Source organism: Phalacrocorax aristotelis, chromosome 3, assembly GCF_949628215.1.
Source record: "Phalacrocorax aristotelis chromosome 3, bGulAri2.1, whole genome shotgun sequence".
Lineage (NCBI taxonomy): Eukaryota > Metazoa > Chordata > Aves > Suliformes > Phalacrocoracidae > Phalacrocorax > Phalacrocorax aristotelis.
Genome location: NC_134278.1, coordinates 2,211,488 through 2,223,854, shown reverse-complemented (window position 1 = coordinate 2,223,854; position 12,367 = coordinate 2,211,488). Strand labels below are relative to the sequence as shown.

The 12,367-nt window shown below is 47.0% G+C and overlaps 1 protein-coding gene across 1 annotated transcript in view; it reads left to right on the top strand.

The window, feature by feature from the left end:
* Positions 1-12,367, top strand: part of FBXO16 (F-box protein 16) — a 42,573-nt gene that overhangs the window by 26,910 nt on the left and 3,296 nt on the right. Inside the window, exons 7-8 of the mRNA XM_075086479.1 lie at positions 5,660-5,765; positions 10,271-10,496. Coding sequence (XP_074942580.1) covers positions 5,660-5,765; positions 10,271-10,496 — 332 coding nt within the window. The remainder of the gene's footprint in view (positions 1-5,659; positions 5,766-10,270; positions 10,497-12,367) is intronic.

Sequence of the window (12,367 nt, the reverse complement as noted above, 5' to 3'; positions counted from 1 at the left end):
ATAGGATAGGGTAGGGTAGGGTAGGGTAGGGTAGGGTAGGATAGGATAGGATAGGATAGGGTAGGGTAGGGTAGGGTAGGATAGGATAGGATAGGATAGGGTAGGGTAGGGTAGGGTAGGGTAGGATAGGATAGGATAGGATAGGGTAGGGTAGGGTAGGGTAGGGTAGGATAGGATAGGGTAGGGTAGGGTAGGGTAGGGTAGGGTAGGATAGGATAGGGTAGGGTAGGATAGGATAGGATAGGATAGGGTAGGGTAGGGTAGGGTAGGGTAGGATAGGATAGGGTAGGGTAGGGTAGGGTAGGGTAGGGTAGGGTAGGGTAGGATAGGGTAGGGTAGGATAGGGTAGGATAGGATAGGGTATTTCACCTGGAAGGCACGTACAACAATCACCTAGTCCCACTGCCTGACCACTTCAGTGATTACCAAAAGTTAAAGCATTTTTTAAGGGCATTGTCCAAATGGCTCTTAAACACTGACAGGCTTGGGGCATCGACCACCTCTCCAGGAAGCCTGTCCCAGGGTTTGACCACCCTCTTGGTAAGGAAATGCCTCCTCATGTCCTGTCTAAATATTGCATCCTCCATCCTTTGCTTCTGGGCAGCTCCACGGGGATTGGGTCTTCAGCACTTCAGCCGGCTCCCTGTCTGCAGTAGGAACAGCAGGACCACCTTTTGTGCTTGGGTGTTCCACAAGTGTAGGCTTTTGGTGGAGGTGGCAGCAGCAGCCAGTGGGCAGCTTGGGCAGGCGCAGGGTGCCTGTCAATGGTAGCACAATGGCAAAGCGGTCAGAGTGCCCCACGGTGATGCCAAGCTTTGTTTTGGACAGCTGATGAAGGCCATGCTCAGCCAACTGTGAGTGTCTAGTCGGTTGAACTAGGAGTCTCATGTGAATGCGGTGTAAGCTGATCTACCTCACTGCAGCCTACAGGCTCCGGCAGACCCTGCCTGACCAGTGTACAGGGTTGTAAAGTAGAACAGAGAACCAAGATAAAAATCTCTGACCCCCCAGGCTGTTATAGGTATAGTTATTCTTCAGATTAGATAAATTCTTGGAGCTCAAGGGCATTAACAACCACTCTTCATGTAAAATGAATGTCAGAAGTAATGAAATCTATGTAAAATCAGATTCCTAAAACAATAGGAGTGATTTCCCAAAATACAGGGGTTTGCAAAGGTAGTCTGGGAGAGGAAATGAGTTTTGCTGCAGTCTGAGTGGATATAAAGAGGCACGAGTGTTTTCTTGAGGTCATGAGCATGTGTGAAAAGATGCTGCAGAACCAGCAGAAATGCAGCAGAAAGCCAAAGCGACAGCTGAGAGAGAAGGACTAGAGAGCGTGTGTAGGCCAGCAGGTTGACTGGAAAGCTGCGAGCCAACGAACCATTCTTTCCATTTGAGTTCTGGTGTGCTGAGGGAAAACGGGCTTGTAGAAAATTCTTTGTGAATAAACAAGATTACATCAAAGGAATACCTGACGCCATCATCAAAGCAATGTGTGAGACTAGTCACTGGCTACTTCTTTGAATCAAAGTTAATCTGCCTAATGTCAGGTTGAATTTTGGAGAATTTAAGAGGTAACAGAAAAAATAAAGTTTTTCTGAGTTCTTGGACCTGGTTAAAATCTCCCCTTGAGCTGGACCTCACTCTGAGTTGCTTTCTGGTCCAGAGAGAAGTGAGAACTCTCCTGTTCATAACAGGGTGTCCACGCTGCAGCCGAAATATTGTCATTTAAATGGCAGAGTCATCATTGGTTTCTTTGCTGGACTTTGGAGACGAGTCATTAGCTACGCGCTCCCTTCCTCAGCAGTATCACAACTACACTGCTGTGAATCCATAGCAGAGAACTTTTCCTTGCTTAGCCAAAAAAAGTGAAACATGGGAAGTATAATGAGCTACAGTCAATTCTCAGTTAAGCAGAGGAGCGGAGGTGAAGGAGGGAGTCCTAAAAGAGGTAACACAAAACATATACTCTGGGCAATAAGACCATAACTGGGTCTTATATAGATTTCTATAGAGCAGTTGGGCGAGGGTTTGGCCTGGACCGTGCTGGTGCTTCATGTCTCTGGGAAGAACCATAACACTGCGCCACAGCTGGGTAGTGCCCCCAAAAATGGTAGAATGGTGTTAATTTGCAATCTGGATGATAATTGAGACTCGACTGGGTTTTTCTTTCTGACGGCTTTTTTTGCTGCTTGCTCAGAAAGGCATAAGCTTGTACTATAAAAACTGAATGGCACCCAAGAGCCTCAGTGACAAACATCACCGCAGCCTGAAGGAGATGAGACAGAGATCCCTGAGTGCGCTCACTGAGACGTTATTTGGTTTAGATGGGAGGGTGTGGGAAAAGCTTCCTAGTCACTGAGCAGTGAAATTAAGAATAGCAATGATCAGATGCATAGTCGAGGGAGTGGTGAGGCGACATAGAATAGAAGAAATACAGACAGGGGTTGAATTACAAATTGCCTGGAAGGGCTTATCAAAGTCCCTCGGTAGAATTAGAGCTGTGACTTTCAGTGTTGCTGTGTGTACGTATGCAATTTATCATGAGGATGATTTCTGGTAGGTCGGGTTTGTTTTATGCCTGAATTGTCCAGGTAGCTTTTTGTTTATATACAAACAAACAAGACAGAGACCAGCAAAGATGGATTTGTCTCTCTGGGCACAAAGCAATATTGCAGGGGTGAAGTGAAACATTTTTCTCTAAAGTATGGAACCAAATTAGCAAGTTTTCTCTGGGACTCTGATCTAGCTAAAAAGGACCAGGAGGGGCGTTTCTTTCAGTCCATGCATGTAGAGTTCTGCTGGAAGGCATCTGGTGTTTGTGCTGCTTGTTGCCAATAAATCAAAAGATTTGCCTCTCACTTTATCATGAATAATGAATTCCAATTCTAGCCTAGTGCTGGATCCTCGCCAAGATTGTGTCCTTGTGCCTCAAGAAAGAGCCCTGCTACTTCTCATGGCAACAGCTCAGCCAAAATGCAAGCTCCTTCCCACCCCCTAACCAGCTCGGGCTTCTGGAAGCCAGCACTAATTCAGTTAGATAATTTATGGACGTAGACTGGCTCTAAAAACAGTTGCATATTGTACTGGAGTGTTTACCCAAAGAGAAAATAATTACTTTAAGTAATTGTTCTATGAGCAGCCTGGGCCCAGTTTCTGACAAAAACGGGGCCGGCTTGCGTGAGAAGGGCATGGTGCTTCGCTGTCCGTCCAAATCCTAATGCTTTTCTCTTCTTTTCATGTTTCTGAATAGCCAGCCCAGTACTCTGCCCATTAGCCTTGTGGGAATTAAAAACGCTCCTTAAGGAAGGAAAGCGGGGTGAGAAACACCCAGTTCAGCACTGAGAGTGAGACTTGCCATCCTCATCTCAGCTCTGATGCCCTTTTGCTTTGCAGCCTTGAGAAATTCATCCTCCTGCTTACATTTTTTATAGAATCACAGAAGGGTTTGGGTGGGAAGGGACCACTAAAGGCCATCCAGCCCAACCCCCTGCCATGAGCAGGGACATCTTCAACCAGAGCAGGTTGCTCAGAGCCCCGTCCAGCCTGGCCTTGGGTGTTCCCAGGGATGGGAATTTCCTGATTTTGAGGTGAATCATGGTGGTGACCTGCAGCAGAGGGTTGCTCTGACACCATGAGCATGGACCCTAGAATACAGCAGTAGAGGTTAATATCTTAAATTACAACCACAAAGCCAAGCCTGTGTTCTATTAAGGATGATCAGTTCATTCCCTACAATAAAATTTTGGATTGAATTTTCTTTCTTGGCTGTTACTGAAGTGTTTGTAAACAGATTGCAGTTTTCCTCAATATACCATTTCAAATACTTTGCTTTTATGGCTCTTGATCTGTAGCTGGTCAGGGACGAGTGAATAACAGATACGTGCTGGTGTTGGCTGCTTTTGAGGATGTCTCTGCGTGTGGCCCTGTTTATTAATAGGGTAAATTTTGCTTTTTTAGAACCATAGAATCATTTAGGTTGGAAAAGACCTTTAAGATCATCAAGTCCAGCCATCAACCCAACGCTACCAAGCCCACCACTAAGCCATGCCCCCAACCGCCACGTCTACATGGTTTTTGAACACCCCCCCCAGGGACGGTGACTCCCCCACCTCTCTGGGCAGCCTGTGCCAGGGCCTGACCCCTCTGGCAGGGAAGGCATTTTCCCTCACATCCAACCTAAACCTCCCCTGACGCAGCCTGGGGCCGGTTCCTCTCGTCCTGTCACTGGTGACCTGGGAGCAGAGACCGACCCCCCCCTCACTGCAGCCCCTCTCAGGCAGCTGCAGAGAGCGAGAAGGGCTCCCCTCAGCCCCCCCTTCTCCAGGCTAAACCCCCCCAGCCCCCCCAGCCGCCCCCCAGCACACTTGTGCTCCAGACCCTGCCCCAGCCCCGCTGCCCTTCTCTGGACACGCTCCAGCCCCTCAAGGCCCTTCTTGTCCCGAGGGGCCCAAACCTGAGCCCAGCATTCGAGGTGGGGCCTCCCCAGTGCCGAGCACAGGGGCCCCATCCCTGCCCGGCTCCTGCTGGCCACACCAGTGCTGACACAAGCCCGGGGGCTGGTGGCCTCCTTGGCCACCCGGGCACTGCTGGCTCATGCCCAGCCGGCTGTCAGCCAGCACCCCCAGGGCCTTCTCCGCCGGGCACTTCCCAGCCCCTCTGCCCCAGGCCTGGGGCGTTGCCTGGGGTTGGTGTGACCCAAGGGCAGGACCTGGCACTTGGCCTTGTGAAACCTCATCCAGTTGGCCCAAGCCCATCGATCCATCCTGTCCCATGTTCTATGATTCTATGATTCTAGAATACAGCAGTAGAGGTTTTTTTAGAGTCTCTTTCCACCCTTTATGTTCATGATTTTCTATTCAGAACATGCTTTTTAGCATGCCTTCCAAGAGCCCAGAGACACTGGTGATGGAGCTGGGACACCAACCCAGAGAGCACAGAGTTGCTGCTTTAAATTCTCTAGTTCTGTATTGCAGAATTTGAATGTGGAAGGGGAATGAACACCTTCAGAGCAAATGTTTTTATGAACCTGCCTGAGTTCTTAAAAAAACTTCCTCATAGTATGTATTTTACTCCTGATATTGGAAAAATGTGACAACTGGCCATATTCTGGTGTGTTTCACTTAATTTTCATACTCTGGAATACTCCTGTTCTGGCAGTTAATTGTATTGACTTTACTAATTATTGCATATAAGTTTATAAATCTATAAATTTATATACATACACAGGAAGAAGTATTTGGGTATAAAACCAATGAATAAATAAGTTGTTGGAGGGGCGTCCTCCAGCCTTATTTATGTTACACTTACATGGGCTTCACTGAAAGCTCTCAAACTGATCTAGCTAAACCTGCCTTTCCGTGAATTCCCCTAAGCTGATGTAACATGTTACGTGGATTTAGGTTAAATCAGTAAGTCTTGAGCTAAGGGCATGTGTCTGAGTGCTACAAAGTTATAATAACTTAAAAAATAGCAAGTTTCCACCCTCCTCTGAGCCACAGCATCTGATCGTGCTCTTGGTCTCCCCAGGTGCAAGATAAAATGTATTATCTTAAACCATGTCTTTTCGGGTGGCAATACCATAAGGAATTTTCTGTTTCTCAACCCCAGGGAACCAACTCCATAGCACTTGTTAATACTATTCTGTTCTACCCTGCAGGAGAAAGAAAGGAGGAGGGGAGACCCCAGACCTTAGCCAGCAGGCAGCTGAGAGAAAAAAGAGAGCGGGTCGCGGATCTAATAAGCTCCAGAAGGCAAAATCACTGGCAAGTATCACGGGCTCGTAATTACATCAGCTGGGGCCCAGTGTCAGGTACACCCAGGAACATTTTAGCTCAGAGCTTTTACTTAGGTAACTGAGAAGCTTTGCTCCTGCTGTACGTAGGCTGCCAGGCACATTTGCTGCCTGTCCCTGAGGGAGATACCCGGGCAGAAGGAGGACACAAAACACACCGTGTCTGGCTGCTCCAGGCACAGTCTCTCACTGCAGCCTAGACATCGTCCATCTGCCATCGGTCAGAAAAGGACAGCAGCTGCCTGTACGTAGGCAGCGACGTTGTTATCTGCTCCTCCCTGTTGGTATCCCGACAGTCCGTTTCCACGCTTTACAAAGCACTGGATCAATTCTCTTATGACACTTGCATCTCTTCCCAAAGCTTCTCTTCTGCGCTTGCAACTTTTGATTGTCGCAGTTTGATGTTAGTTTATTCTCTGTTTGTTGCACTGAGCTTGAGCAAGCAGCCCCAAGGTCTTAATACTGAGGATTCATTGTGCTCATTGCTGGTAAAATAGGGCATCCTCACATGAAAGGAATCGAGGGAAGTCAGGCTTCCAGAAAGCACCATGGGTCTAAGCTTTTGTAGGTACGGCAACAAATAACTGCCAGAAGAAGGATGTGCTCACAAGCGTATCAGGGGGTTTTTGCAGACCTGGAAGCGTGTTTCCTAAGCGATGAAAGCCAGGGCATGCATGTGAGTTGAGCTAAAGAAGGTTTACATAAAAGACAGGCATTGTCTCCCGAGATTGGGAGGAATTCTCCTGACCCAAATACAGCCTGGTTGCAAGGAAATAGATTCAGTCAGTGTTAAAACCAGAAAATATAATTGAAGTTATTCAGCCTGTGTCTTACAGTTTCTGTTCTCCAATGGCTTCCTCTGTAGCCCTTCGATCAGAGCGCCCTTACAAAGTCTCATTCCACCGCAGCTTCCCGTTTCAAATTTAAAGCTTGTCTATTGTTGGCCTAGAAGTGAAACAATCTTAGTTCAGGGTAAAAAGAGGTGAATTTGGTTTTCTTTCCCCAGATTTTAGGAAAAGTATGTGTTCTTTGAAGTTACTTAACCTGCAACCCACTGTCAGGAAGGCACAAGCACCTAGTCTGACTCCCACCATGAAATCCAGACCCTCCTGCACAACCTCAGTGGGAGATTTTGCTATGAATTGCAGCAGTACAGGGCTGAAGAGTCTGTGTGTGTCACCTTCTGGTGGCTGCTCACGGCTTAAGAGGGCCATTATTATTGCTGTAGCAAATCATTACCAGAAAGCATTCAGCTGACACAGAATGCTCACAGACGGGTGTCCGGGGGAGCACGCAGGGTTAGTGAGTGCTGAAGTCTCACCCCACAAAAGGCCCTGGGAAGAGCATTAAGGCCACTGCCAGCTGCCAAGGCCTGGCAGAACCACCGTCCTCCCTTGGTCCCTCCTAGGCAGTTAGGACAGCGTAAGCCAGGGGTAAGTGTCCTGAAACCCATGGGGTTACACCTTGGGGACATCAGCCCAGAACGGAGCTCTGTGCCTTTGTGCCATGCAGTCGTGTTAGCACTGGCTTCTATTTGTGTGAAAAATCCGGAGTAGCCTCTGTTGCTGTGTCACTCTTTCCTAGACCTTTATGTTGAAACTAGGTTTGTATTTCCCTTGAGCTTAGAGTTGTCCAAATTTCAGTAGAAGAGCCATGTTTCTTATTCTCTGATGTACAAGCCTGCTGTTATGCCAGCCATTAATGATTACAACACTAGAAGACAATAAAGGCTAGGTTATGGTAGTCTGAGGCATAGTAAAAGAAAAAAAATATATATAACTTGCTAGGAATAATCCAACATTAATTTCCATTTATAATTAAGGTAGCATTGGGAAACCTTGTTGAAATGGAGACCTGTAAAAAGACTCTTATTCAATCAAGTCCAAATAAAGAGGCTTAATGCTCAAATCTTTTAGTAAATCCTTAGAAGAAGAACAGACTATGATGAAAGAATAAGTGCCCCAAGCAAGCAAACATCAAGTCAAATTAAAATGAAGCACTTAAATAGATCAATGACACAAGTGCAGAAAGTAGGTGAGAATAAAATGTATTACAGCCAACAATGAAGACGTGAAAAGGGCTATTATGTGGAGCTCCAAGCTGGGGAGGCTGAACAACAGCACACCAAAATAGAACAAACATATAATTAAGGTGATGACCTGAGTCCTGGAATTACATCCACTGGCTCCACATTTGCATGCGGTGAATCAGTTCTCCTCCTAGTCAACTTGTGAGGTTTTGGAGTTTATTAGTAATCATGGAAACAGTGGCATAAAGTGTGACCGGGCTCACACTTAATTTAGAATACATTAAAGTAAATTGGCTAAATTACAATAAATTAAGTTAATTAGGTCTCTGAATGGAGGGCCACATTCCTTCTTATAAATGCACATGCAGCCCCCGTGTCTCTACAGCGGCGAGGGAATAGCTGCTCTATCTTTATCCAAGAAAATGCCTTACTTTAAGGGTACGTATAGTTGCGGTGTTAACCATGTCTTTAAGCACTTCACTGGATCAAGGCTTTATGGCCTGTCTACACCACCGTGATGCTCACGTCGCCTTCAGCAGCTGCTGCCCCAGTGGTATAGAAAGAAAAGTGAAGAATGCAACAGGTTCGGTGACTTCTCCGAGCTTTTACCAGGCTGAGCATGGAACCCAGCTCTCTGTTTTGGGCCACGCTATCAACACTCCTGTTCACTCTGACATGGAGCCGTGTTGCCCTGCTGTGACTTCTGAGCTCTGGCCCTACAGGCCCCTTCTGCCGCCACATCGGTGTCCTTTACACAACTCCTTGAGGACTTCCAGTGAGGAGTCTTCTGCAGCTTCTCAGTGAAGTAGGCAGCGTCATACCCAATGCCAAAATTCCCAGATACTTTATGAGGAAGGTAAAATCTGATCGATGCTTTTGACAGCTTTGCAAATGACTGCAATGTCAGCAGTTAGGGGCTGGTTTTGCCTTTCAGGCTGTCTGCTTGATTCTGTTGGAGAGACTGCTCCACCCTCACAGCTGTTCCTGAATTACTGCCTTATTTTTAGTACTTACTAAATAACATCTTTTTGACAGGATCAGTCATTCTTGCCTCGCTCCCTATATCCTAAGGTAATAAGATTGCAGCATTTGAAGTCAGGAATAAATTTTCCTATGACATATTGACAGGGAAATGATGTTTTGAATATTAATCTCAATTTATGTACTGTGTGGGTGTAGCCCATATGAAGATCCAGGGCTCTCGGCACTGAGACATGGTGCTGTCCAGTGCATATATTCTCCAAACCTTACTTTGAATTTTATTTATTCCAACAAGAAATCCCATTGAACTTCATAGGACTATTCCTAAGAGTGAAAATAGCTCAATATAATCTTTGCATATTCAAATTCAGCTTATATGTCACCCTAATTTTAAAAGTATAGCCTGGCTATAATGGCTATCCATCCCTGTGAGCTCTAAAATTGGACCACCACCAACTCAGGAGATGAAAAGCAAGGAATAGACAGATCTGTGCTGCAACTACCGCCACTTCTATGGTATTGTGCTTTTCTCGCTCGGACAAAAAACCTGCAGCTGGGTTTATCACGCCGTCTCTGTCACACGTCAAGTACCGCTAAAAACCTGGGCCACTTCCAGCAGTTGTATAATCACTGGCCTTTCTTTAGGCCAATATTCAGCAGCCGCTGGATTGCTTATTTATAACGAGGCAATTAGGCATGAAACACCATATATCTGCCACTGCTGCCAATTTAAATAATGGGAAGGGGAAACGGGCGGGCAGGAATTACAGACCAGCATTGACTTTCCCGCACAACCATTTTACTATGGACACTAGTTTCACATCAGAGTATCGGCCCACATTGCTTTTTAATGAGTTGCTATGTAAATGTTGGGGTTTGTTAACATTCATTTGCTATTCTTACCAAATAATTCGGTATCAGTCAAAAAACCCCAAAGCCGTTGATCTGCAGAACCTGTGTTGAATACTTGGGATCTTTCTCAAGGAATAAATAATCACTGCGTTGCTAAGATTTTATCTTTTTTTTTTTTCTGCTTCATTTTTATCCTATTGAGTAAAATGCTCATTGAACAGTATGTTAAAATAAAACTTCATCCTTTACGCTGCGAGACTTCAAACAGCAAGACTGGGAGCAGTCGCAGCCGTATGCACGGGGGAGAGTTTGTGCATTAACATATGAATTGATGTGGAGAATCAATTAATGTGGGTTTGGCTTTACTGGCATCAATTTCTAATTGGGTCCTTTTGTCCTTAAGGTAAACTTATACCAGAGCACTGGGCACTGCAAATAATGCAAATTATGCCTGTATCATTTAGGAATATCACTTAGGGATATCGTTTAGGAAGATAATTTATAGGATGTATATAGAATGTATAGAATTTACAGAAGTTCTCAGCAGACTCTGATGTTTTCAGTCCCTCTGGAGCTGCTGGGATGACATGATACTTACTGCCTTCTCTTCCTAGCTATCATTTTCTGCAGATCTTGAGCCTGTTCCCAAACAACCAGTTCGTCCCAGCTGGGCCACTCACCAGCCAACCGGGAGCCTGTCCTCCAAGGCAGCAGCAAAGACCCTAGCCCAGAGCTCCCAGTGGAACGCCGGGATACGACCAGCACCTGTTCGAGCTCCAGTGCCAAAGCCACGTGAAGGAGGAAAGAAAGACTTCCCAAGGACGAACACCAGGTCTCCATGTTAGTAAGCTGCCCTGTCCCATGCGGAAGCTCTTTTAGAGACGGCCAATATCCCAATTTAGACCGCAGAGGGAAGGAGATGGTGCTGGCAGTGTATTTCTGTAGGCGAAGGCAGTCATTCTGGAGGGTGGGAATCCAGGTGACACTGATTTGCTGCATCAGAAGAGAACATATGGCCAAAGACGTCACATCTAGCACTTGCTAGATCCACCTGTCTGTCACAACTGTCATCTTGGTGTTAAACCCTGGCATGGGCTTCACGTGGGTTTAACTCACTAATACTCAATGGCAGAGCAAGAGATCTTAGATCAGAAGTGACAGGGGTGTCTCAGTCCAAAGTCCATGGACTCTGCCAGGTCCTGGACAGATGCCAGGAGGAGCTGGTATGGTTGGGTTGGAATTAGAGCATTCAGCAAATTACAGGAGAAAGCAGTCAACTGCAGGGAGGTAACAGCTGAGAAAGCAGCTGATCTGTGAATGGCTTCCAAAAATATGGAGGCAGAGTGACACGATCAAAAACAGTTTAATGCCATTTCAGTCTAGGGTTGGCTCAGTGACTCACAAAGACCTCACTTCTTGATATACCCAGCACCTCCTGAAGGTCCTCAGTGCCTGCAGCTGTCTGGGAAATTATTGGGTGTCTTTCAGAAGAACACAACATTTGTGCAGACTTTGGTGAAGGTCCTATTAGATCACAAGCGGGCTGTCCACACAAGGATTGCAATTTGTGGTCCCTAATGATTTTTAATAGCACAGGAATGGTAGCTGATAAAGAACCTGGAGTGAACAAAGGAAAAGAGGTTTCTGATGTGTCCAGAGAAGGGCAGTGGAGCTGGGGCAGGGTCTGGAGCACAAGTGTGCTGGGGGGCGGCTGGGGGAGCTGGGGGGGGTTAGCCTGGAGAAGAGGGGGCTGAGGGGAGCCCTTCTCGCTCTCTGCAGCTGCCTGAGAGGGGCTGGAGTGAGGGGGGGGTCGGTCTCTGCTCCCAAGTCACCAGTGACAGGACGAGAGGAACCGGCCCCAAGCTGCGTCAGGGGAGGGTTAGGTTGGATGTGAGGGAAAATGCCTTCCCTGCCAGAGCGGTCAGACCCTGGCACAGGCTGCCCAGAGAGGTGGGGGAGTCACCGTCCCTGGGGGGGTTCAAACACCGTGTAGACGTGGCCCTTGGGGACATTATTTAGGAGGTCTGGGGGTGTTGGGTTGGCGGTTGGACTTGATGATCCTAGAGGTCTTTCTCAACCTTAATGATTCTGTGATTCTACGTGATACTGTTAGGATCTTCAAAGAGAACACGGGTAGAGTGAGGGGAGCTCCTACAGGCAGCGACTATCCAGTAATTATTGATGATCCCATCTGGAAGTGAGGTAATGGAGCATGTGGAGGCCCCCAGCATCCCCTCGGATCTCCCTAGCATCCAGCATTTTTAGCAGGTGCCTAGGCTAACCCCCACGAGGAGGACCCACAGTGCTCACAAATCCTTCTGTGGGAGATGAAAGAAAGAATCCAAACACAGGTGAAGGATGATACATAGGGGAAAGCACTGCAATGAGTAAGATGGAAAACAGATTAAGGCTGCTTCACGTTGGAAGCAGCACATAAATGCACCCTGGTCATACAAGCCAAGAGAGGAAAGCATCAAGATTAGGCTAGAGGGTTACAGTGCCACATATTTCTAAAGCAATACAAGGTGTCTATAAAATAGGACCCTCGTCCTGAAGTCGCATTGCCTGGACAGAGCCTTAGGAAGGTTGTTCGCTGGACTGTGGCCAAATCACGAAGCGTCGGCTCTGGGCCTTGGCTGTGTTATTGGTTGTTCCAGTCAATCAAGGGAATTCCGCTGGTCTGGCAGCGGTGTTGTGGCCTCCCAGGAATG